The following is a 27,385-nucleotide window of genomic DNA, read 5'->3' as shown; positions in this document are numbered from 1 at the left end:
CTTCGGGACATTGCTCACAAATCCTTGGACACGTTTTCTTCCTTGGATCTTGTGGTGGATGCCCACAAGTTGTGTGGCTCATCCAGCTCTTAGGAGACTAATGCATTTGGTGTAAGGTGTTCGGTAAATGATAGAGAATTTGTATCAGTGACTGGTCTCCTCCTTTTTCTCTCTTACTAGTCTCTCTCTTAAGACAGAGAGACAGGTAGCAAGCCATCACGTGATGGATGGATAGCTTTTGCATCCTGTCCATCTTGTTGTAGATGGATTGGATGCATGCCCACCCCCTTCTAGACAAGGGGAGAGAGGGATGGACAGTGAAACAAAGTTTTATTGTCTCTGACACTTTCGGGTTCCTCCAAGCCTCCTTCAAAATAATGATGCAACTCATTATTTTAAGCCCAGAACTCTAGCAGTTGCAATATCCCATATGACTAACAAGGTAGAGATGCAGGGTTCCTTCCTCAGCTCTTCCAGACCAGGAAGGTTTTCCCAGGGGGGTTAGAAGGAAACCAGTCAATTTAGATTTTTACTCAGACTCCACCCTCCAGTGGGTAAGTCTACTTTGTATAGACCAAAGGTTTGTATTTTTGTAAGAACAAATTGCAAATTTTTGAAGTAATTTTTATTTTTCCCAACATACAAACCTGAAGGTGTTTACATTTACGGCCTAACTCAGCCACCCCTCATTTTGATACCTGTGCCGAAAGGCAAAATGGAATGCAGACTGACGAGTGGGTGGGGCTTCCCCTCTGCCGTCAGTTGTTAACGACCTTGTCTGAAAGTTAAAACGCTGTTCCAGCTCGTGTTTGCAAGCTAAATCCTGTGTAAAGACCTTCAGTTTTGTATGTTAGGAAAAATACAAATTACTTTGAAAATTTGGTATTTTATGTGCATCAATTTTATCTGTAATATCCACCTTTCTTAATGTTATGCTCCTGTTTGCAGATATTTGTATTGGGCAAAACCTCACTTGACCTCTGAAGAATATGAAAAAACTGAAGAAATTGTCAGGAAATTTCAGCTGGGCATTGGCAGTGATCTACACGCAAAGTTGCTGGCTCATGCCTCGAACAAAAAGAATTGGGTAAGTCCTTGAGCTCAAAGTGAAATTTGCTCAATCCAGGTTAACCAGATAATTGTTGGTAAATAACTGAATAAGACTACTATTTGTCAGATGTATTGTTTATTTCCTTTTATTTATTTTATTTTGATTGAGGGAAATTGACTTGATATAGTCCTGTCTGTAGTGCCTAGGAAGGGAGCTACAGTGTTTCATGTGGTGAGTAGGTGAAAATGTACATTTTGAGTGCCTGTACCTTAATGTGGAAAGAAATGTCATCAATAACTTCTTTGTTTTAACATGCTTTTTCCCATTTTTATATGGGGTAAGCACGATTTCTTCTTTTTGAAGGACTTTGATTTGGCGTTGGGGTAGGCCGTAGCCTCGATCGGCTGCCCTGCCTGACATCGCTTAGACCCCGGTAACGATGTCTACGTGTATCGTACCAATCCCCAGCTCCCTTTCTCCCAGCAGCAAAGAGAACTGGGCGGTTAGGTCGACAGTTTGAGACGTGTGAGGTGTCTGTTATGTTTTTAGAAGGTGTTGGAGTGGCTTTGTTTATGTGTGTATTAGTCTGTAACACCCATTTGCTTTTCAGCAAACCTATCTGTTGATTACATACGTAATCCTGGGGTGTCTACACGGATAGCAAAGTGTCTGCCTTCTCTGACCAGTCGGCTGTGGATTTGAACCCGCGCCATGGACCTCTACGAAGTCCTAGGCTGCTGCTCTACCGACTGAGCCATCGGGGCTCCAAAGAAATGTCATCAGTATGTGGGGTTTTAAATTGTTTGTTAAAAATAGCACCAATTATGTTCATACAGTGATTGTTTGCATTTCTTTCATAACCAACAGAAAGCTGATAAAAGGTGTATGACCCATGGCCAGTGCTAGCCGACTGCAAACCAAAGCTTAGGAATGGATTTTAAATATCTTCTGAATTTTTTTTTATAAAGTATGCACAATTGTCTATTCTGTATATACACTGCTAAATAAAGTAAGCCCTGTAATGTTACAGATTTGTACCAGACTGAATGTCCATAAATACTTATGATCCATGCCCAATCTTGCCAAGGCATAGCCAATCTAATAGAAAAACTGTAAGTCAATAAAGCCCATGAACAAGAATCAAGCATCAGTGTACAAACAGTTTGTACATTCAGCTCACCTCAAACATGGGTTTCTATACCATTAACAAGACTGAACCAGAAATTTTTGAACAAATTAGAGTAGTAAAGCTCATTCAGATTAACATTTTCATCTATAGATGACATGTTTCTAATATTTATTTCCACCAGTCACAAAAAAGTACATTTTTGAATATTAATTATTTGCAATGAGTCTTAACAAATCGTAAGATAGCTGCTAAAACTTGCTCCCTGTGCATGTTCGGCAAGTGGAAAAATAAAGAAGATATTTGACTGAGGTCTTGTATGACAGTTGCTGTATAGTTCACTACCCCCCCCCCCACACCAGGCAAGGCCACATACTTCTCTATATTTAGAAAAACTTTTGCTACCATTGTGAATGCAAGCATGGTTTTACAGAAGTTTGTTGTTTTTTGGCTGGATTTTATGGTAAAGTGGCTGCATTTTTTTTGTTTTTCCAGTAACATAAGATGTCTCCCACCATCGTTATACAGTGGGTCCCTGCTAGACTGCGGATCAGCAATCGCAGCTTCAGTTAATCACTGTTTTTTCTCTGGAACTTATCTCTAAATATATCGTGGAAGATTCACTTATTCGCGAATTTTTTCACAGAGCAATATTCATTAATTACTGTATTTTCATTTTATTTTCATGACCAAATACAATTTTTTATGATAAAAAGTTATTTACTAATTTTCAGATAGTAATATTAATGTAAACACAGCAAATATCAATAAAATGCTAAATTAAAATCCCGCAAAATCACAAAACCGCTACCAATGTTCATAAACACCTCAGTTCTCTCTCTCTCTCTCTCTCTCTCTCTCTCTCTCTCTCTCTCTCTCTCTCTCTCTCTCTCTCTCTCTCTCTCTCAGTGTACATATTCTTTAATGAAAAAATAGCAAAATATCAATAAAATGTTATTTCACTTACAGAATCCATTTATACTGTATTATATTGATGTATTATCATCGTAATATGTATTAAAAAAAACAGAGATCGTCCCGACATTTGTAATTGTTTTTACTGTAGGTACATGTTGCCATATTTCTCTCTTTCTCTGATTTACTCAACCATACTTCATTACAAGTTAAGTTAACTCTATGATTATCACACATATTATAACAGTACACAAGAGAATACTTTATCACTGTTGATGTTTCATCTCTAATCACCGTAAAAATCTGAATTTCTTACGTAAGCAACAGAGTGTTCTACTGTGCTCTCCTCTCCAGCCTGTCAAGTCGTCTTGTCCCCAGCTACTGTGCTAAGACTTCATTTATAAAAACCAGTTCTCTCTCTCTCTCTCTCTCTCTCTCTCTCTCTCTCTCTCTCTCTCTCTCTCTCTCTCTCTCTCTCTCTCTCTCTCTCTCTCTCTCTAATGAAAATATGAATTACTGCATCATAAACTTTTATGTACAAAATTAAAAATAATAATACTGTAATTCCATTAATACATTTGTTTCTTTTAGCAACTAAAAAATTGTTTTCCTAATTCTTTGAGTTGCAGGTTCAATCAGCTGATTCTCATAAACATTACAAATGTCAGGATGATCCATTTTTATTATGCATATTATGATGATAACAGATTAATGTGATACTGTACAGGACAAATGGATTCTGTAAGTGAAATAAAATTTTATCAATATTTTGCTGTTTACATAATATTAATATTTGAAAATTAGTAAATCATTCTAACATGTACATACACAAGATTGCATTTATAACTTGGTATTTTAAAGTATTTAACTCTATTTGTGAATTCCCAATGTTTCCCCTATCTGAAGAAAGAAAACAGGACAGCTTCAATACTGTATGAGAGAAAATGGCTGTGTTTGAATGTAGGGGTGACGTGAGTTTAGTTTTCACACGTAGCTGTAGCTGTAAGCCATATATTTTTAAGGGTAATGTTGTAAGATAACTTTGAAATTATATTACAGGGTTTCAGGATGATAGTTTAAGGTATACAGTATTTGGTGGTTGAACTATTGAAATAGGCAGTTATAAGCATTTTTAGAGGGTGTTCCGACTTGTTGCCGATTTTTGCTTAACACAGTGGTTGTGGCCTCTAACCTCCACAATTACTGGGGACCCACTGTATTACAGATGGTCCTGTAAGGTTATGCTTAACAGACAATTGTCTTATGAGGATGTAGTATTCCTTAAGTCTTGGTAGGCATATGTTTTGTATGAAATGCTGGGGAATGACTTGCTATGTAGATGACAGGTGTAATGGGTGCGTATCTTGGACAAATGAGGAAATACATGCTTATGTTAAGTATCGCAAACATAAGAAGTCCAACAGATTGCATAAATATTTTACTAGATCAGGATTTTAAAACTATGGTATTGAAATGCCTTCTTTGACTCCCTCTCTCTCTGCCAAGTAACTGCTTCACCCCTTCCACCTGTCACTTACACTGCTCTGTGCATCATCTGTTGCTCCCGAGGTGGCTCAGGTTCCATGAATAGATGGATTATTGCAGGATATGGGTTCAGTTTTAGCTTCATTACAGATATTTTCTCATTTTATAAAGATCAGAATGACACCAAATCCCCCATAATGATCCAGATGTTTTGTGTTTACCTTCAAGAGGTAAGGCATTGGTGGCTTTTGTCTGTAGCTCCTCCTCTGGACTACCTGGCAGTAATGGGAATGATCCCTTACCAATGGACCAAGAGGTTATGTGCTCTCTGACCCCTTCCTCCCATACTCCGATGATATGATTGTTCATTATAAGGTCTAAGCTTATGGTTGCATTTGTGAAACTGGATGTTAAGGCTAAACTTGTAACCTCCAATATTCTGTTCTTTCTCCTGATTCTTAATTTTCTCCGAAATTTATTAAGTTTTCTCTTTCTTCAACATCATCTCCCAGAAGTTTTTTGCCTATGATAATCTATCAATCATATTGATCAAGTCTTGTTCTTTGCACCAGCAAAAGTTTCCTGTCCTTCTGTCTCCATTCAGAGAGAGGACAGCATTGAGTTGTCTGTTACATCCTTGTGGCTCCCCACATCTGCCAAGTTGCTGACTACTGTTGCTGACTGGCTGACCCTACCCACGTCCGTATCAGCTATTCACTTTGCTCCTGTGACACAGTCATCTTGTTTACCCGTCTGGAGTGTCTCCCTTGCCTCGTTGCTCTTGTACCTCACTGCCTGCCTCTTCTAGTTCAGGTGACTTTGTGGCTGACATACCGCCGTTTCACTGCCATTAGTTTTACTGCCACGTGTGCAGTTTTCTGCTGCAGAGGATACATATGGCAGTCTTGATGATCATGTTGATTCTGAGACTTTGGCTTTTGAAAAGCATGTAACCGAAGGAACTTCTTTATTTTCTCACCTTTGTACCGAATTCCCCCCTTGTTGAACGATGCACTGTACCCTCTTTGCAACCATAGGAGCTGTTCCTTCAGTCATGCAATGAAATTATTGCACACAGATTTGGTTAAGGCTAGATTTGATGTAATTGCTCGTTTTCTAGCACACAAGTCGAGTTTTAATAACGCTTCTTTCGTAGTCACACCTGTTGTAAAATCTCATAGGATAACCTTTTATGATACAGGGTGTATGCCTCATACTCATCCTCCTCCTATTAAAGATGCTAATTTCTTTGCTCTTATAGAACCTATGAGATGTAGAGGTTTGAATACAGAGAAGGTTGTTTTGCCTTCTTCTGAAACAGAATTTCTTCAGCGCTCTTTCACCCTGTGGAGGTGTTATCTTTCGCTGAAGTTTCTTTGCTTCAGCAAATTCCTTAAGTGAATTAAAAGAATGCCTTTCCCCTGAAGAAGTTTCTAAGCTAAGTAAAGCCTTAGATTTCCTGGGGTGCCTCAATAAGGCTATTACTGTTGTGTGAGGTGAAGCAGCTCATGCATTTGCCAATTCAGTTCTTGACTGTCACGAGTAACTTTGCTCCTTGATGCATCAGGTTTCACCATCTCAGAAAGCAGCTGCTGTTTTTGAACATCCTCTGGGTCTTGTGCCTAGTCCTGAGGTGTTTCAAGCCATTCTGGAGGATGTAAAAACTGCAGAGAATAGGGAATACTTAGCTCAGCCTTATAGAGCTATTCAGAAACGTCCAGCTTCCATTCCAGTTTTTGCCCTTCCAGTTAGATTTCAGGCTGAGAATCATTGTAAGCTTTCTTCCCATGGTCTCCAGAACCCATTTCATTTGGTACAATTAAAAGAAAGGGTAAACATAGAAAAGGTGACAAGAATTGGGGCTGAATTGTCCTCATATCCTAGTTGTGGGGTATGTGACCAGCTTCTGGCATGCATGGCAGGATCTAGGGAGGGATCCATGGGTGGTGAAGGTATTAAGGTAGGGTTACTTGGTTCCGTTCACGTCACCCAAGGTAAATATGGTCCATGGTAAAGTCACGGATTATTAACAATCTTCTTTTATTCAGGATACCCACTAGGTATGTGAGTTATTCTGTGTGGTTCTAAACTGACTTACCTAGTTATGCCAGACCGGAAAACAGGATCATTGCGTCCCCCTCCTGGGCAATATCTCAGAATTACCATGACGTCAAGAAGACCCTTTGGTTTCCACTAAGGAGCCTGTGGGCCCAGGACTTTCCCTAGCACCTACCAACACAGTTTATTCAGATTCGTTTGATATCATAACAGCAGTGTTCAAGTAGCACTAACTCTGATGACCACCTTGTAAACTTGGACAGTTTTTCAAAAGAAATATACCCAAACAAAAGCTAGGGCTGCAGCCACCCCTGGAAGTCATGTGAACAAGGAAAGGGATGAGGTTCTGCTTTCTAATTAGGGCCACTAAGACAATTCTCAGCCCATGCAGAGAAAGAGGCATGTTTGTGATAGTATGTAAGAGAAAAAAGACTATCTTGGATGTTTGCTGCAACATCTAAGGTAACCAAGAGTGCTCGGACCAGGCATAATGTTTCATCTGTAATTCTGAGTTCCTATAGAAGATTTATGGGATTTCTTCTTCAAAGTGTCCTCATTCTTGGCCAGAAATGACAAGTCGGGAGACATCAGTGATGGCTAAGTATGTGCATGATGAAGCGCTGTCTCTTTCTAAGAGAGCCAGGATACCAAGATAGCCAAGAAAACTGCCTATTGGAGTGTTGAGTTAGGGCTGCTGTATAGAGATGGCAGGGGTTAGAGAACTTATTCAGGGACCTGGTAGTGGGAACCCTTACATGAGCCAGTCTTTGCAATGCAGAGGACTGGGGAATGGAATTGAAAATTTTTATTTGTTCCTACACAACTACAAACCTTCGGTCTTTAAATAGGGGATTTAGCTTGTGAACGTGAGCTGAAATGGCTGTTCAACTTTCAGACAAGGTTGTTACTACCGACAGTTGAGTGGAGCCCCGCCCACTCATCGGCCTGCACTCCACTTTGCTTTCAGCTGCTGTAAAGACATCTCTGCCCTTCTCTGCATAGCTACCATTTGCTTTCTTTTTTTTTTTTTAGTATTTTTGTGTGAGTGTTGTTTGTATTTATATACACTATAGTCATTACCTGACTTTTGAATGAGTTACATTCCAGATGGCCATTCGTATCTTAAATTGTTTGTAAGTAGGTTTTTAATATGTAGTGCATAATTTTTGTTGATGTTTACATTCTCGAGTTAACTCGGGAATCATACATTATACTATTTTCACCATATTTTTAAATCATGCAGTATTGTAAAAAATTACTTGGATGCTAGAAGGTAAAAAGAAGAAAATAAGAGAGTGACCTAGGGGTCCTAGGACGGTGGCCCAGCGACCGGCCTAGTCACTTCAGCAAGTCAAAAGGAAGTCCCCTGCTCAGTCTTTTCTTGTAGAAGCCTTGGCTTGTAGAAGATTGAAGCTCGCTCACAGGACAACCCATGCTCATGTATGCGTTAGCGGGGCTGTTCTCCCCGACCCAGGCAGACATTGTCACCCCAGGTTGACAACTGCCCACGTCCTCTCTTACCTGCCAGGACTTAGGTCTTCAGTGATCTCTCACTCGCTCCTCCTCCTTGAAATTTTTTCCAGGAAACAGGAACTGGACAGGTTTGAAGCTTGGGACTAGGAATGTTCTCGCTCCTATCCTGGAACATTATTAAGAGCCTTAGGTTCATTGTCTGGTCCTTGGGCAAAGCAGAACTTACTCTCAATGAATAAGAGAATGCCAGGGGCTCTGGTGGGTGTTTCTCCCCAATGGAGTTGCAGAGGCCTGTTGTGGAGATCATTAGAATGATACAACATTTTAATGATCTCGAGGAAGAGTCATTATGCTTCCCTGGGCAAGAGAATTCTCCCCTGTCCAGCTGTTCATGCAAGGCACTTCCCCCGCCTCAAGCCTGCCAGAAGAAATATCATGTTCTCTGAGGGAGATCGATACTGTCTATTTTAGGTTAACCCAGACCTGATTAAATTGTCTGTGTCCCAGTATGTCACTAGAACATCTACATGCAGAGGGAGTCTCCCTATCACAGACGGAGACAACGGCACCAGAATTGACTGCCAGAGCAGCATTCCAGTCAGTCTCGTAGATTGATCTTTGGGTCTGTCATTGGCCAAGCTTGTTTTTCCTCAGGCTTCCGTACATCCGAGGAGAATGCTGCCCTCAAGAGACTGTTACTCAGGGAGGTAGGGATATTATCACTAGACAGCAAACCTGCAGGTGGTGAGATGCTGTGCTGTTTCAAACTTCTAGGTTTGTTGGTCCCAATCAGGTTTGACTTTCAGGAACAATTGGTTCTGGGATCTCCCGTCCCTCTTTGCTAGAAGGAAGGGGAGGCTATGGTGGACAGGCTTCGGCTCGTTCACCAGGCAGTGGTTAAGACCTTCAAGTCTTCGAGTGGCACTGCAGCTCAGCCCATGGGTCAGGCTAGCCCTTCCCCTTCGGTCATAGGAAGTCCCAGACATTCTTGACTCCTTGTAGAGGTACCCAAACTTCTACCCTTGTAGAAGCGGAGGACACTGGAGGTGCAGCAGTGATCCCCAGTTTTTGCTGATGGGGGTGGGTGCCTGTTGAGCCATTGGGCAAGCTTGGCAGCAGTGTGGAGTGGAAGCATGGGTAGTGGATACCCGTCAGATACTGTTCAGCTACCCTTAGATTCTTCGTCATCCCTCACCCTCCTTCCGGTCCGGTTATGAATGTTTGTTCCCAGCTCACGGAAAGACCTCACTCTGTGGGAAGAGGTGAACGCAATGCTCCTAGAAGGTGCTGTGGGAGTCCTCTACCCCTGTTCCCACTGAACCAGTCCTAGATGGAACTGTCCATTCTGTTTTCGATTCCATCAGAGAGGGTGACTTCTTGCTTTTAGGAAGATTTGAAGGATGTGTTTGTTCAATACCTACCCATCTCCTCTAGAAGGGGAACAGTGTTTTAGTTCAAGGCTCTTGTTTCGGGCTCACCACTGCTCCGAGGGGGCTCACTTGGGTTCATTTTTTATCTCTGCACAAGCTCGGTTGCGCGGGTATGTCTTCAGAAGCACCAGTTCGATTGGCTGGTCCTGGCGAGCTCATTGCCACAATCAGTAGGACAGCGATTGGCTAGAGTAAACCGCCGTATTCGCTGTCTCACTGTTCACGGACTCTCATATTCACAGATTTCTCTGTGAAACATATATACCCATTATTTGCGGAAAATTCGCCCATTTGCAGTATTTTTCACAGAAATATTCAATAATTACTGTATTTTCGTATTTTCATGACTAAATGCACTTTTTGTGATAAAACTATTAAAATACTCAGGTATAAGCAATTTTAGAGTTTTTTTTTTGTGTCTAAACTATCAAAACAGGCAGTTCTAAGTGTTTTCAGAGGGGTTTTAAATATTCGCGGATTTTAGCAGCGGCATGTGGTACTCATCCCCCGTGAATACAGGGGGTGTACTGTATTCAAATTTTTTATGACTTGGGTATAATGATCAACTCTGAGAAGTCAGATCTCACAGACAAGCAGAGGGTAAAGTATCTGAACATGCTGATAGGTACTGCACAAGTGAGGGTCTTCCCTCTGGATTCTCATATCAACAGGTTCAGAGAGGCAACAAAGAGGTCCTGCCTTGGCAGGAACAACCTGATCAGCAGTAGCACATCTTTCTGGGTCACCTGTTGTCATTGTAGAATTGGACCCTCAGGGGTGGCTTCACCCCTACGTCCTTTAGCAGAGGATGAAGGTGGATGGGTCTCCAGCAAGAGACCGGCCTTTCTCTCATATTCCTCTGTCGGAGGAAGTGAGGAGAGATCTAGCTTGGTAGTACCATTGGGCAGGCACTCCCCCTCCAAGGTGCTCATGTTTTTGGACACATCTTCTAGGAATAGAGTGCACACCTAGAAGAATGTTTGTTGCACAGGTGTGTGGGACCAGAATGACAGACACCTCTACATCAGTGACTTGAAACTCAAGTCAGCTTTTGTAGCCCAGCAAGAGTTTCGAGACTGGTGGGGCACTCCATGGTGTTGACGAACTACAACACTATGGTAGCAGCATACATCAACGAGCAGGGGGGACTGGTGTCCTTTCAGCTGCCACAGATTGACAGTGCAAGTACACGAATGTTAGCCAGGTAACTTCCAGGGTCTCAGAATGGGGTCGCAGACAAGTTCAATCGCCAGAGCCTGGTGACAGGGACGGAGTCCCTACACCAAGACATTGTGGAGAAACTCTCCAAGTTATGTGGGGTATGACTCATTTGTGCTGGACCGTGGGTTCCAGTGGTTTGACTCTGGTGGTTCTCAGTGGCCACACGTCAAGTGGTTCACTGACCTGCTGGCTGTGTTTTAAGAGAGGGATTCCCCAATAGCACAGCATTCTGTGCCAGCTGCATATTTAGAGGCATTACCAGGCAGTTGAGGTGATGGCACTTCACGCCTGGAGACTATCCATCATCTCTTGTGAGCGAGAGGGTTGTTTCTCGGTACATAAAAAGGAGATGTCTGGATACTTGAGGAATTTGAGCTGCTGTGTATCGGGAAATGAACTGTCTTCTGTAGCTGATGTAGTCGACAGGGTATCTCTCCGATCAATGCTTGTGTTCAGTAGGTAGCAGACTTTTTTGCCCTTCACTTTGAGAAGCTTCTCTATGTCTTGGCCTATTAAGGGTAATAGAGCTGCCCCTGGCCAAGTCCTTCGGTTTAAAGAGGTAGATCTCTCATCCCGTGAGGGATCTTTATACTTCTGAGAAGTTTCAAACAGTCTTGCCCACCCAAGGAACTCAGGCCCCCAAGTGGGTTGCGATTCTCATCTTAAGAAGCGTAGCTCGTATGTCATACGAGCTGTTGAGAGGGTCATCAGGCAGATTTCTGACTCTTAAGACTTTTTTCTTCGCTTATCCTAGCTTCAGTAAAGAGAGTAGGTGAGCTTCATGGCCTTTGATGCCAAGCACTTAACCCTTTAATGCCAACTGGACGTATTTTACGTCGACAAAAGTTGTGTGTCGGGTGCCGAGTGGACATAAAATACGTCGACTACAAAAACTTTTTTTAAATATTCACGAAAAAATACTTATAGGCCTCGTTTGCAAAATATTTTAAATCACGCGCCTTGAGGATGCTGGGAGTTCACGGATCACGCTGTTGTTTTGTTTACAAGCGTGACCCAGCTGTACATCTTGTAATTTCTTTTATCCCAAAAGAAAGCAACAGCTAACTCTGCTGAAAATCTCAGAAATTATTTAGTTACTTTGTCGTAATTTTTGCACCATTTTTCTATCAGCCTTTACATTAAGTTTTATATATGAAAATGTTTCATGTAGAATACTTGATTAGTTTTCACATGTAGCTGTAAGCCATATATTTTAAAGGTAGTGTTGTAAGATGACTTTGAAATGATATTAAAGTGTTTTACGATGGTGTAGGATGATAGTTTAAGGTATATTTGGTGTTTGAACTATTCAAATAGGCAGTTATAAGCATTTTTAGAGGGGGTTACCAACTGGTCACGGATTTCAGCTTCTCCCGGGTGGTTGCGGTCCCTAACCCCTGCAGATACTGGGGGTCAACTGTACCTCATTCTTCCATTATCCCAGATTTTGAAGGCTTTGAACTATCGACCAGCTTTCAGCAGAACCGCTTACCTTAGTGGCCCCGAGTTAGCTGAGCAGTCATTAGTTCCTTTTGCTTCAACAATGGGTGAGAGAATAAATTCCATTACCATCCACTGTTCTGTCCCAGACAGAAGGGGGGAAAAGTCATCTACACATCCACCTGAGTTGTGACCTTTACCTGTGGATTTTTTAAATCTAGTCTTATGGAGGAATGAGGTTATTGCATTTGACGACGTCTTGTGTGTCAGAGAGAGAGAGAGAGAGAGAGAGAGACAATGAACAACGGCGTACGTAATTGTTGAATGATGTCGTTAGTGAGTGTGGTTTTCTTTTGTTTACGTTTTGATTGTCCGCGAGGTTTCGTGTTTCGTTGTTTTGGGAGTGCGCGGAACTGTTTTTTTTTTCGGATGATCGTGACCGGATAGCAGGAGTCTTGACAGAGATATTGTGCTGAAAGGACGGTTTTTCCGATAGTTGATCGGAGTTTTGGTTGCGTTTTTTTGTTTTAATTTGTGTGATTTGGTATTTGGAGGCTTTGTGGTTGGAGTGTTTGTACTTGGGCGTGTTTTGGGTTTTGTGCTGTGTTGGTTGCGTGATCGGTGTCATGTGATAGCCTGGTTGTTTTTTTTTCTGCTGTGTTCCGAGTGAGTTGAGTTTGAGTCTTCGTGGTTGAGTCTTTTTGAGTCTTGTTTTGGGTCGTGTTTGTGTACTGGTTGGGTTGTTGTTTTCTTGGTTGTGGACTGTTGTTGTGTGGTGAGCATTGGCATTATCGGCGGTTGTGGTGACTCCGTGACCACCTCCTGCTTGGCAAAACTTCCCGTCCGGAATTCGTAGGCTTAGCCTAGTACGAGGTGAGTGTGTGTGCTGTTTTTTTGTTAGTGTGAGTGTGTGGTTGTGAAATCCCGCCAGTCTACCATGAAGATTATTTACATATCATACCAACATACCAATCCATATGGAAAATTTGGTTAGATTACATCCACTCTGAGAGCTCAGTTGAAATCTGTTGAAACAGTTTTACATTTTATTATGTATCTTTTGAGGTTAAGTGCCTTGCTATTGCAACAATCATCGTGCACTAGATAGCGTTGTTTGAATGTTTTTCTGCGTGGCTTCCCATTACCTGGTCCCCGAAGAAGGTTCTTAGACTCCTGTCATACCTTCAATTCAGTGGGCCCAATACAGCTACCACTCATGTGCTCCACAAAGCAGTCTTCTTTACTGCTTTAGCATCAGGAGCTAGGATTAGTGAACTGGGCTCTCAAAGATGTGGCCAAGAATAAGGACCTTTTAAAGGGAAAATCCCCTTTTCTGATAAGGGAACTCAGTATTTTGGATAAAACATTATGCCCTGTTCAAGAACTTAAGGTCCCCTCATTTTCCTACACCCTGGCACAAAAAAAAAAAACACTCTCTACATGGTCTGCAAATTATTTGCGTCCCTCATTAAAAAGCAGACCCTCACTCCTTTTCCAAGTCATATTATATCCAATAAGTTAGTACATTGTTAACTTCCATGGGAAATGTGTCTGTCGAAGAAGTCTCCGAGGGTACAGGGTAGGTATTAGTGGCAGTATTCCTGAACCGGGGATGACGCAATAATCCCTCAGCCAGACCCAACATAATTAGGTAAGACACCACCCTACTTACAAAGGAGTTACATTCTGGACTGCCATTCGTATGTTGAATTGTTTGAAAGTTGGTTACTGTACTCTTCATGCATGCTTGAGTACATTATGATATAAAGTCAATACAGTACTGTACATTTTTTCATCCTAAAACACAGTTCACTGTACATACAATACTGTATTTTATAGAATAGGTGCGCAGAACAAAATTTGAACTTAAGGTGCAAAGGGGAGTGCTCTGATCACAATTTTAATTTGCTATCCCGTCTGTTTGTATCTCTGATTGTTTGTAAATTGGATGTTTTTAAGTAGGGTGGTGTCTGTATAGATTCGTTTGTTTTGTGTTTGTCATTTGCTAAAACGTAATGGGTATCTGGAATAAAGAAAATGGTTGATAACCTGTAACATTAACTTGGGTCAAAAATTCCTGAAACACTATTGCCAGGAGGGTGGTGGTCATGCTGAGAATTGCTGGGGAAGGCGCAGTAATCCAGTAGCCAGACCCAAAAAAATTAGCAATGGTTCCCCTAACTTCCTTTCCTGGTGTTAGATGTTCCTTGTTGTCTTTTCAGACAGTTGTATTTGAGAAGATTCCGTGTACCTCCACATGCTTCACCTGACCACATGGGATTGTCATTGTCTGTTACAAGCTAAGGGCATTTCCAGAATGGCCAAGGAAGCAGTCCTAAAGCTTAAAAGGCCCTCCACTGTTTGACTTATGTTTCAATAACAGTGGTCAGTTTATTTTGATAAGGCATTACTTAAGAACTTTGAAGACACTTTTCTTTTAGCTCTTGCTGCGACAAAGTGTGTTAGTGAGCTTCAAGCTCTTTCTTGTATGTGGGCTTTGTTCTAGTGGCAACCTCTCTCTCTCTCTTTTTTTCATTACTTATAGAAAAGATATAGAAGTGAAAGCCCTTCCCAGATTGTAGCTTTCTTATGTCCAGTTAGAACTGTTAAGGCTTTACCTTGACAGACATAAACCTTATGAGGAGGAGGAGTTAGATATTTATCTGTGGTGTTAGGAGACCAAACACTCCTGTGTCCAAGAATGCTCAAGTCACTGAACTTTTACCATTTTTTGAAATAATCCTCATGGCTTCCATGCTGTAAACAAATCTATATTTCCTGTAAAACCTTTCAGTAGAGAAGGTTGTCATGCAGCTTGGGGAAGATGTAACTGTTGTTGACTCATATTATTTGTGAAATGTTCAGATTTAGCATGCGGTGTAAAGCTCTTAGTCCTATTGTTGCGGTGGGGACACTTTCTCATGAACCGAATATGAAAGCAACCTTGCTTTCTATTTTATTGTTAGTTGTTAGGAAATCCCGCTATTGAATTTTGGGAGCATGAAGATGCACATTGGTGTAAGGAGTGCACCTTCATATATGAAAGTGGTAATTGTCTGTAGTTTTGGAAAGTTGGTTATGGGCTTTCAACTCAGGAGTCACTAGTACTCTATGAGAGTCCATTTTTCTCTGTAAGGATCCTCTGACAAGTCTCGTCAAGAGGGCCTTACACCCTGTTGTGGTTCCGTCTGGCGACAGGACTTGCCAGTAAGGATCACACAACTGTCAGGAATGTTGAGAAACATTTTTTACCATCATTAAAAAGTTTTTAGTTGTTTGGGTGAACATTGTGGTGGTCAGCTAACGTTAACAGTAGGTAAGATTCATTCCAAATAATGAGAATTTTCATGATAAAATTAACCATTAACCTACTGTTAAAGTGGAAGCCCGCCCAGCCTCCTCACATCTTAGTGGGTGGTCATGAAGAGTTCTGACAAGAACGTAAACATTCCAGTGCTACCTGGTGGGAAACGAGTGATTACAGAGACAGTCCTAGCGGGTTAGCCAAGTGTTATTTTGTTTTATTTTGATTACTGATCGCACCTAATGGCGCAAAGATATAAGCTAACTTTAACAGTAGGTAAGTATCCAAATAATTAGTTTTATCATGAAAAATCTCATTTTTTCAAACTAGCTTTGTTTTTCTTTTAATACAAACTCAGTGTTATATGGAGTGCCCACCTTACCCTGCACATCTCGTGTAAGTCCAGACAACACAGGGCAGTAACTTTTCCAGCATTAGGGGCACAGGTTATCTCTCATGCCTACTTGGCAGATTGGAAGTGTTCTTAATATACTGAAGTGTGTCAGTTGTATTGCTGAGCACATAGATAGGCATTTGTGAACTGAAGGGTTGATATTAAGAAGCAAATTTTATTTTTTAGAAAATGTATTTGTTATGCTGGCAACATCTGATTGCTTTAGTCACTCATATGTGTCATGCAGTGTAATGGTTCACTGTCATGCTTATACAATTCAAGATCTTACTGATTTTTCTGAAGAGGTTGGGTGATAGTGTACAGTATTCAGAAAGGCTTTTACATAATGTGTTTGTTTACAGCTTGAAGACTGGTGGCTCCACTATGCCTATTTATTGGTCCGTGACCCCATTCTACCCACGATGAATACCACAGGACCTTTACCCCTCAATCTAACTATTTGGAAACCAACAGATGAAGACGTTACTGACGTAAGTGAACTGTTTTAAAATCATGGTGATATTTTTAAGTGAACTTTATTTGTTTGTGCCCTAGGTATCTTATTTGGAAATTAAAGCATTTGTAAACTACTGTTGCAAATTTGACCCAATTATGTGATCCCTTGTTAGTATTACAGTATGTCCCCCGTATTCGCGGGGGTTGGGACCACATCAGCATATCAAAATGATTGAGAGGGCTACACTCTTCTCCTGCTTATCTACCAGAAAAAACTTGGAATTTCAGAGAATTATGCTAGAATCTTACCTAGTTTATTATCTTTTATTATATTTTCCAAGTTACTGAAATGCAAAAAGTTGTAATTATAGCATGGAAAGCATGAAAAATGAATGACAAAGTGATGTCATGTTTATCTATAAAATGATACAAAACAAATAAACATACATGTTACATATGCATAAAAAATCTCTCTCTCTCTCTCTCTCAGTGAGAGAGACTGTTTGCACAGACCCTTCACGTCAATATGTCTAAATGACTGACAGGGCTATGCTCCTGCTTAAGCACCAGAAAAAGACTTGGAATTCCACAGAATTATGCTAAAATCTTACACAATTTAGTATATTTTATTGTATTTTCCTAGTTATTGAAATGCAAAAAGTTGTAATTATAACATGAAAAATATGAAAAAATGAATGACAAAGTAATGTCCTTTTTATTATCTGTAAAACAAAATATGAAAAAATGAATGACAAAGTAATGTCATTTTTATTATCTGTAAAACTTTAGTGCTCCCCCACTTTTTCATGGGGATAGGTTCCAGAACCCACACGAAAATGCAGAATCCGCACGAATGCAAAGTCCTCTCAAAAAATGCTTATAAGTGCTTATAACTGCCAAATACCCAGTACCTTTAAACTACAATGCTTATAACTGCCTATTTTAACAGTTCACTGCCAAATTTAATAGTGCAAACAAAAATATACCTTAAATTATCGTACTAAAACAATTTAATATCATTTCAAACAAAAATACACCCAATCCATCACCCCAAAACACCCAAAGTCATCTGAGATTACCCTCATACAACTGTTTCACCTGCTCAAATGTTTATAACAATGGTTTACTAATTTTCAAATATTAATATTAATGTAAATACAGCAAAATGTATATAAAATGTTCAATACAATTTAAATAAATCTTTAATACAAATTAAATAAATCTGTCTCACAGAACGTTCGACCACTAATCAAGTTACCCTTGTGTAAGTAAGCTCAGCTGTTTTCTCTCAGTATTGAAGTCGTTCTGTTTTTTTCTTTACATTGGTAAAAACAATTATTGCCACTAGTGTATTAAATATTTTTAATGTGCATACATATTTTTGTTTCTCTCTCTCTCTCTCTCTCTCTCTCTCTCTCTCTCTCTCTCTCTCTCTCTCTCTCTCTCTTACTGTGATAAGAGAGAGATTGATTTTTTATGCAAGTATGTTTATTTGTTTTGTACAGTATAATTTTATAGATAAATGTGATGTTACTTTGTCATTCATTTTTCATATTTTCCATGCTATAATTATACAACTTTTTGCATTTCAATAAAAGCAGACTGGAAAATAAAATTAAAATAATTAGCAAATATTTTAGACACTGTACAGTATGCTCTGTCATCCAAAAACACTTTAGAGTAATATAATTTCAAATACATCTTACATTACCCTTAAAACAGAACCCCGGGATGAGCTTTACAAGTCGATGATGTTTCTCTCTCTCTCTCTCTCTCTTAAGGGTAATGTAAGATGTATTTGAAATGATATTACGTTGAAGTGTTTTTGGATGATTCACCATACTGTACAGTATCTAAAATATATGCTAGTTGTTTTAATTTTATTTTCCAGTCTGCTTTTATTGAAATGCAAAAAGTTGTATAAATATAGCATGGAAAATATGAAAAAATGCATGACAAAGTAACATCACGTTTATCTATAAAACTATAGTCTACGAAACAAATAAACATACATGCATGAATATGAATCGCTCTCTTATCCAGTGAGAGAGAGAACAGAAATACATATGCATATTAAAAATATTTAATACACAAGTGACAGTAATTGTTTTTACCAGTGTAAAAGGAAAACAAAACATGATTAGTGGTCAAACGGTCTGTAAGACAAATTTATTTAATTTTCATTAAAGATTTATTTAATTTGTATTAAACATTTTATAGATATTTTGCAGTATTTACATCAGTATTGATATTTGAAAATTAATAAATAATTTATCTTAAAAAATGTATTTTGTCATGAAAATAAAATGAAAATACAGTAATTAATGAATATTGCTCTATGAGAAAATTTGTGAATGGTGAAAGTTCCCGCGTAAAATTGAAAGATATGTTCCACAAAAATCTATGACAAAGTGAAGCGTGAATAGAGCAGGCGTCCACTGTATTGTATACAAAACAAATAAACACATGTTACATATGCATAAAAAATCTCTCTCTTTCTCTTATCTCAGTGAGAGAGAGAGAGAGAAAATACAACTCACCCTTCTGACATTATATAGGCTACACAAAACATTTGAGCTACAAGCTTTGTGATTGGCAATTTCCAAACCTTCCAGCCAGTAGTGTGTCATCATGGAGAGAGGGGGTTTGCTACAAGCTCTGTGATTGGCTAATGTCAACTCCTCCAGCCAGTTAGCGTGTTGTCATGGAGCCTACGTCAGAGCAATAAAAAAAATTGTAATGTACATATGTGCTCATTTGATGATGGCTTTGTGAACTCCCTGGAGTTTTATATGTTAATGATACAGTACATGCAATTCATATTTCATTAAAGGATATATACAGTACTGAGAGAGATAGGGAGTTAAATATTAATATTTGAAAATTATTAAATCATTTTTTTATCATAAAAAATGTATTTATGATACTGTAATTCATATTTCATTAAGATAGAGAGAGAGAGAGAGAGAACTGAGAAAGGAAGAGAGAGTGGGAGAACAAAATGCAACTCATACACTTAGACAGTATGAACTGTTGTCATGGAGAGATCGAGAGAGAGAGAACTGATATGTATACATCAGTAAAAAATTTACAAATATTGGGACGATCATTTTTATTATACAGTGAACCCCCCGTGAATACCAAATATTGGGACGATCATTTTTATTATACAGTGAACCCCCCATGAATACCGCACCCCCCCGCAAATAGCTAAAGTCCGCGAATACTTAAAACCTCTCTAAAAACACTTAGAACTGCCCGTTTTGATAGTTTAAACACATGAAAAACACTCTAAAAATGCTTATACCTGAATATTTTAATATTTTTATCACAAAAAGTGCATTTATTCATGAAAATTATATGAAAATACAGTAATTAGTGAATATTTCTCAGTGAAAAATACAGCGAATGGGCGAATTTTCCAAGAATAATGGGTAGATATGTTCCACATAGAAACCCCCGAATGTGTGAGTCCGCGAATCGTGAGAACACAAATACGGGGGTTTACAATCACAGGACGATGATAGTAGATCAATATATAATAATCCAGTATAAATGGATTCTGCAAGTGAAAGAACATTTTACTAATTTTTGCTGTGTTTTTCATTAAAGGATATGTATACTGAGAGAGAGAGAGAGTTGAGAGAGAGAGAGAGAACTGAGGTGTTTACATAGTAAGCTGTTTTGTGATTTTGAGGGTTTTTATTTTAACATTTAATCAATATTTTGCTGTGTTTACGTTAATATTAATATTTGAAAATTAGTAAGTAACTTATTTATCGTAAAAAATATTTAATCGGAAAAATAAAATGAAAACAGCAATTTTGTGAATATTGCTCTACGAAAAATCCACGAATTAGTGAATTTTCCGCAACATACTTGGAGATAAGTTCCACAGAAAAATCTGCAATTGACTGAAGGAGCAATTGCAGATCCGCGATGTAGTGGGGACCCATTGTATACCTGATTTTAAAGTGCAGTACTTTTTTTTAAAGATTTCATCAGGTATCTATTATTTTGTCTTAAATTAGCAGTTTGATGTCATTTATCTTTGCCATTTCTTCCTTCAAACAGTTTACGTGGCTGTTATATTTTTGCCATTTTAAATCGGAAAGTGTATCTTTGTATATGCGTGATTGAAGTATGTTGGTTAATGCTGTTTTAGAAGAATGTTTCTGTGCTGTTTTGCCTGCAACTTTCATCTTTGTGTAGTATTGTAAGAGAAATATTTCTTTCTCATATTTCAGAGGTGTGCTTTGTACTTGTGGAGTGCCCTTCGCATCTATAAAGCCATCCGAGAGCAGCGACTTCATCCTCAAGTGTCCAAAGATGTAAGTCTTTTCTTTATCTTCGGGGCACATTTATAATAACTATCTTTTTTGTGTTCGTGTCATTTTCCAGTCTCCCAGTAATTTGCTCTCTTTGTTCTTGTTTGGTAAAAGCATTTAAAAAGCCATACAGGATTCCTTGGATCAATATGCAATCTAAAAGGTGCCATGTTTAAAAAAAATATTGTTCTAGGTTGCATGGAAAAGTCAATAAAAAGTGGAGCTTTCATACTCTTTTCACATAACAAAATCTAAAAGCTTTTCAGTTTTCTGGATACTGTTGCCTCTCCTTAAATTAGTTGTTTGTCATTCACATATTAGTTATTGTTTCATTGCTTCATTCATGTCTCACCGGTGGGTCTTAATTTTGTGCATGATGTCTTCTTTTGAGACCTCAGATTTTGCCTGTGTTTTATTATGAAAAGGGAAGAATTAATGCTGAAAACAACGGAATAGTGGAAATTAGAGTCATTTCTTTGAAAATCTATTTGATTAAATACAAACTTTGAGGATTATTTTCTGACTGAGGCCAGTGGAAACTGATTTTTCCCTCATAAGCTATCATATTGTTATAATTTGTAGATCAACTTAACTTTTTATTGGGAAAACATGTATGATGCTAGTGAGTGTAACCCACCTATCCACCCAGCCCATGACCCTGTAGCCACATATGCTTGAGGGAAAATGGGATTGAATATGTTCTGATTCACTTACCAAATAAAAAAAAATATGCCAAAACCAAATAAAAAAAATATGCCAAGAAAAGGTTTGGGATAAACTAGAGATAAAAATCAAATGCAAGTATATTCAGGTAAAGTGCTCATACAGCAGAATTTCTCAACTGGTGCCCCTAAAACCATTTGATGTTGCTAAAGTGTGCTAGGGTTTCTGTGAGAGGTGGTGATGGCTGATGCATTTTTTATTCAAATCGTCTTTACAGTCAAAAAAGAAATCCATAAAATAATAGCAGATATTGGACTTTATATCTGAAGGTAATGGTGAGAGTGGTGGTTGGAGTATCAACCGCCCTATAAAGTTTGGATCCAAGATTTAGCATTGCTACTCATGTTGATATTTCAGGGGGAAGTGGTGGTGGGGGGCGGCTATTCCTTTAAATTTGCCCAAGGATTCCAGGGCTGGTTTGGCTCTACGGAAGACTCTCAGTATTCTGTCTGGTGTGCCTGCCAAGACTATTAGAACTTGCTTGACAGGACTGAAGTATTATCTAAATACAATCATCTACATTCTAATCATCTTGGCAGGCACACCAGCGGAATTGTGTGTATATATATACATATATATATATATACAATCATACCCCGAACTTACACGAGGTTAGGTTCCAGAACCCCTCGCGCAGGGTGAATTTTCGTGTAAGTTTGGCATGGTCTCTAAAAATGCTAATAAATGCTTATTTGTAAAGTTTAAACACTAAATATGACCCTAATCATGCTCCCAAATTATTAAGTTAACTTTTAAATGAAATTAAAGTTACTGTAATTTAATTTAAAAGTTAGCTGAATACATTACCCTTAAAAAAAGAAATAAATGGTTGACATAAAAATTGAGAGTTGGAAGAGAATTTCTGTTTCTCTCCCCTTGCAACTGATCTATTTTTAGAAGTCGTCTCAACCTCTTTTTAATAAGTTCTTTATTCTGTGTCTCTTTCTCTTTGTTCTGAAATGCTTTTTCATGAACAAACAGTGTTTTTTTTTTATTTTGACTAATACAACTCTTAGTTATTATGTGTCTATGTTTCAGAACGTATTTGCAACACTAGTGCATTTACACTTCGTAGACAATACAGGTCAAATTGGATCAATTTAAGCTATCTACTGTACAGGTAAAGATGTACAGAGAATATATATATATATATATATATATATATATATATATATATATATATATATATATATATATATATATATATATATTAATATATATATATATATATATATATTCTTATTCTTCTTTTAATGTGCTTTGATTCCCATTTTTGTATGGGGTAATATAATGCCTTCTTTTGAAGGACTTTTTTTGATTTGGCTTTATAATAGACCTGTGGTCTATATATAATGCCCTGCCTGATATCGCTAGACCCCGATATATATGTTTCATGTATATATATACCCAACGCCCTTCTTCCAGCAGCAGCGATTATATATATATATATATAGAGTTCGAGACGTGTGAGATGTTATTATGTTTTTAGAAGGTGTTGTAGTATTTGTTTTGTGTGTGTATTTAGTCTGTAACATCCATTTGCTTTTTAAGCAAACCTATCCGCTGATTACATATATAATCCCGGGATGTCTATACGGATAGCAAAATGTCTATCTCTGATCAGTCGGCTATATTTTGAACTATATATACAGACCTATATATATCCGCTATGCTATAACCGACTGAGCCATCGATATATATATATACAGTATATATATATATATATATATATATATATATATATATATATATATATATATATATATATATATATATATATGTATATAGATAGATAGATAGATAGATAGATAGATAGATATATAGTAATATCCCGAACTTGCGCGATTCGAGTTGCTTGATTTCACACACACAGGTTTTTCTTTGGAACCTAACTAATGGTCATACACAAGTTTTTCACAGACACGCGAACATTTGCGAACACTGATTAACCCTGCAAAAGTATTTGTTGAATTTTTTATGTAAATTATAAGTTTTCTAGCTTTTATGTGTAATGATAAATAAACTTTTTACCTAATAATAAGTACTAATTTTCAAATATTAATAAGATTAATAAAATTAAATATTTGTATAACAAACTTTTTACCTAATAATAAGTACTAATTTTCAAATGTTAATAAGATTATTTAAATTAAATAATAATAATAATAATGATAATAATAATAATAATAATAATAATAATAATAATAATAATAATAATAATAACAACAACAACACTGTAATTACAAAATTCGTACTATTTTAAACAAACAAATTCTTCCCTCGTCTTTTGTAGGAAGGTCGAAGGCAAAAGCTGTCAGACATGTCATTTAACATGACAAGAAGGGGATTGTTGCTGATCAGTGGTCAAATGTTTCTTGTAATTCTCTCTCTCTCTCTCTCTCTCTCTCTCTCTCTCTCTCTCTCTCTCTCTCTCTCTCTCTCTCTCTCTCTCTCTCTCTCTGTGTGTGTGTGTCCGTAATAATTCATAAAAAATTTCACTCTCTTCAGTAAGGACAACTGTTATCTCTCCCTCTCTCTCTTGTTCGAAGTTAGCCAACCTACATATTACAGTACTGTTTCTCCATATGTCTTTAACTGTACAATAGATAATTTTAAATTGATCTAATTTTACCTGTACCGTTTACAAACTGTAAATAGGCCGTTCTGAAACATAGAGCATTTCAGAACAAAGAGAAAGAGACAGAATAAAGAAGTTTTTAAAAATGAGGTTATTTCTTTTTTTAAGGGTAATGTATTAAGCTAACTTTTAAATGAAATTACAGTAACTTTAATTTCATTTAAAAGTTAGTTAGAAGGCAGACTTTAGCGAACAGCTTCAAGAATTCTTCAGTGTCTGATCCTGCTGTGTCAAAGCCTTGCCCCTTCCCCTCACCCTCCAGTGCTACCATCACCTCTTCCAAAAAATTCTTCTGGTATAGCTGTTTCATTGTAACAGTAACACCTTGGTCCATTGGCTTAATGAGTGGAGGCATATTAGGAGGCAAATAAATGACTAATATGATCTTCATCACCAACCAACTGGGTTACATTAGGATGCACAGGTACATTGTCAATGAGAAGCAGAGTCTTCACCTGATGCCTAGCAATGCCCAGGTCTTGTGTCTGATGAACCAATCAGTTACAATTCTGAAGGTAAGCCAAGCCTTTTCCAAATGATACCAAATCACTAGGAACCTATCCATTGACCCACACAGGGCATGTGGTTGCCTTGCATGTCTTAACTACCACTGGTATGCAATGATGGCTACCAGAAGCATTTGCATATAACGTGGCAGACACTCATTACTCGGAAAGTTCACGACCAAGTAAATTCTTTTCCTTCACGTCAGTTAAAGTGTTAATGAGTGTGGAATGTTGTGCTTTTTTTTTTTTTTTGTCTTAGTAACATTTTATGATATTGAGGTGAAGAGCAAGAACAATATTCTAGTTCAACAGTCTTGGGGAGTAAATAAAACAATCACTTCTTAACCTATAGGTTTATGCACCACTAGTTTTATTTATAAAATTAACAGTATGTACAGGTTAACTTCCAATTCTTGGAGACAGCACATTACTGGTCAACCCTACCCAACGAGGAAGTAAGCTTCCTCAATACCTAAGAACACAATCAATCAACAGCACTATTTAAGTCTTTCCCTTTTATTTAATTTTGTTGCAAAACACATGTACCACGAGTCACTTTATCAAGGTTGCAGCACACAAGTGGTAGAATAAAAGAAAGCTGCACAGACACCACCACTGCAAGCCCTCAAAATTATTATTAGCACTGGCTTGCATATGTGGCTGCCAAAAAAGATGAAGCAGTAAGCATTGGTATTGCAGCTAGGAGGATTATGAAAGCACTCATAAACTGCACAGTAAGTTCCACCACAATCCATGGCAGTGTGCTGCAGTCTTCCATAAATAGCAGCCAACAGTACTGATTGAGTACCACAATCTCTGTCAGACCAGAAATGAGAAAGGTTCCCCATTGATTATAACATGAGGGAGAGTAATGACACCCAATACTTAGAAAAAAATTAGACATGAAATTTAAGAAATATTAACAAGTTAATGTATTGATAACTATTAAGTGCAAAACAAAACAGCCAATATATGGCCACTGCATAGTGGTAGAATAGATCAGTTTCATCACTGTTGTAGATTTACCCTAAAACAATGCCTTCTTTTGTCATCAACCCTTGCAGTGTCTGGTGAAATTCCTCCATTATCTCCTCGGAAGCATCCAAAGCTTCACCGTGAGTCTTCTGGTTAGAAAACCCATGTCAAATGTTGAAGTGAAAGAGCCAACCTTTGGAGACCTTAAAGTCTGCAACCTTGTACAGGCCTGCAAACTTCGTAGCTGCAGCCTTCAATTCAGCACTGCTTACACTCGTGCATGCCTGCAGCTCTTTGCTGACCAAACCAGATTAAGGTCGACTGTTCAGTATCTTCATGATGGGCTTTTGCCATGACCTTGTGGACCTGACTCCTGGATGTCTTCTTCCTTTCCTCCTGCAAGGTTGACCCAGCAGTGCCATACTCCTCCGTGATAAGTGCTATAGAGCAATTTGCCTCGATTCTCCCTACAATTTTAAGCTTCTTTTGAATGGTCAACACCTTCATCTCCCTCTTGGGATGAGGTGGGCCCATACAAATAATACACAAGAACACACACACACAACTAGCATTACCAGGAAAGCTGCATGTTTTTTGGAAAGCATCGCTTATGGCAAGCACTTGCAAACCATTAAAAAATGCAAGCGATCACGCATGACTGGACAAAGAGGGGAAACGCTCTTTGTTACCAAGTGCATTGACACTTTCTGGGTGTAGCAGTTAGACACAAGTTTATGACAAAGTCTATTTGCCATTGAAAAGAAAAAATCATGATGGCTTGTAATGATGTATGTGTTTTTGCCAGTAGCGGGAAAGCTTACAAAAATCAGAAGTGCTTATCCACCCAGGCACCTTCTGCCATACGCTGTTGAACTGATGACATGTCAGTATTAGCCAATTAAAAATGATAAAGTAATGTATGATGACGTGTTGTGCGATTTCGTGCTTTTAAGCCAATAACAGTCTCTCTCTCTCTCTCTCTCTCTCTCTTATATAGGTAATTATTTTACTACCAGCTACAGCAGTTTCCTTTGACAAAATGTAATAAAATATCAACATGAAAAAACATAAAGTCAAAGCTTTAAAGAAGTCTAACTCTGGCCTCCCCCTCTCCACTCATCCTGTATGGCTTTCCCACCCCTTCTCCACCTGGGAAACTCCTTCCCCAGTCACCCACCCCCCAATAACCCATTCTCCATGTGCTTATTCATATGAGCAATGTTACTAACACCTCTCTCTCTCTCTCTCTCTCTCTCTCTCTCTCTCTCTCTCTCTCTCTCTCTCTCTCTCTCTCTCTCTCTCCATGCTGTGTTGCCAACCATCCTCCCATCCTGTCCAGCCTTCCCACACCCCTGCCCTGGAAGCTCTTTCCTTGGCCTCCACCCCTCTAAAAAAACATTTTCTCTGCCTTTTTATGCTTGTAAGCAGTGTTACAAACACTTCTTTAGGCCCATGCTGTTATGCCAACCATCTGAGCGAGGTTTTTAAACTTTTATGAAATTTTTATATATTATACAGGCAGTCCTCTCTTATCGGTGATGTTGTGTTAACGGCGTTCCAGTTTTACAGTACTTGGCTAATGACTTCATTAACCAGATTTTCAGTGACGGTAAGCGATTTTCAGCGTCAGTGAATGGTTTATCAGTGTTGGTAATCGGTTTATTGGTGTTGGTAAGCAGTTTATCAGCGCCGATAAATGGTTAACTGTGCTGATAAGCGGTTTATTGGCGCAGATAAACGGTTAATGGTGCCGATACACAGTTTATTGGTGCTTACGATGTCATAAACGCTATTTATTACCGTAATTATTGGTGATTTTCAGTTATAGACGATTTTCTGTTAGCAGCGCTCGGCTGGGAATG

The 27,385-nt window shown here is 38.5% G+C and overlaps 1 protein-coding gene across 3 annotated transcripts in view; it reads left to right on the top strand.

The window, feature by feature from the left end:
• Positions 1 to 27,385, top strand: part of CROT (Carnitine O-octanoyltransferase) — a 286,657-nt gene that overhangs the window by 90,797 nt on the left and 168,475 nt on the right. For all 3 annotated transcript variants that reach the window (XM_067092518.1, XM_067092519.1, XM_067092521.1), the window contains exons 4-6: positions 949 to 1,087; positions 16,260 to 16,388; positions 20,601 to 20,684. In XM_067092518.1, coding sequence (XP_066948619.1) covers positions 949 to 1,087; positions 16,260 to 16,388; positions 20,601 to 20,684 — 352 coding nt within the window. The remainder of the gene's footprint in view (positions 1 to 948; positions 1,088 to 16,259; positions 16,389 to 20,600; positions 20,685 to 27,385) is intronic.

The sequence above is a fragment of the Macrobrachium rosenbergii genome, chromosome 49 (assembly GCF_040412425.1).
Source record: "Macrobrachium rosenbergii isolate ZJJX-2024 chromosome 49, ASM4041242v1, whole genome shotgun sequence".
In the NCBI taxonomy this organism is placed as follows: domain Eukaryota; kingdom Metazoa; phylum Arthropoda; class Malacostraca; order Decapoda; family Palaemonidae; genus Macrobrachium; species Macrobrachium rosenbergii.
This window is presented reverse-complemented; position numbering and strand designations above follow the sequence as displayed.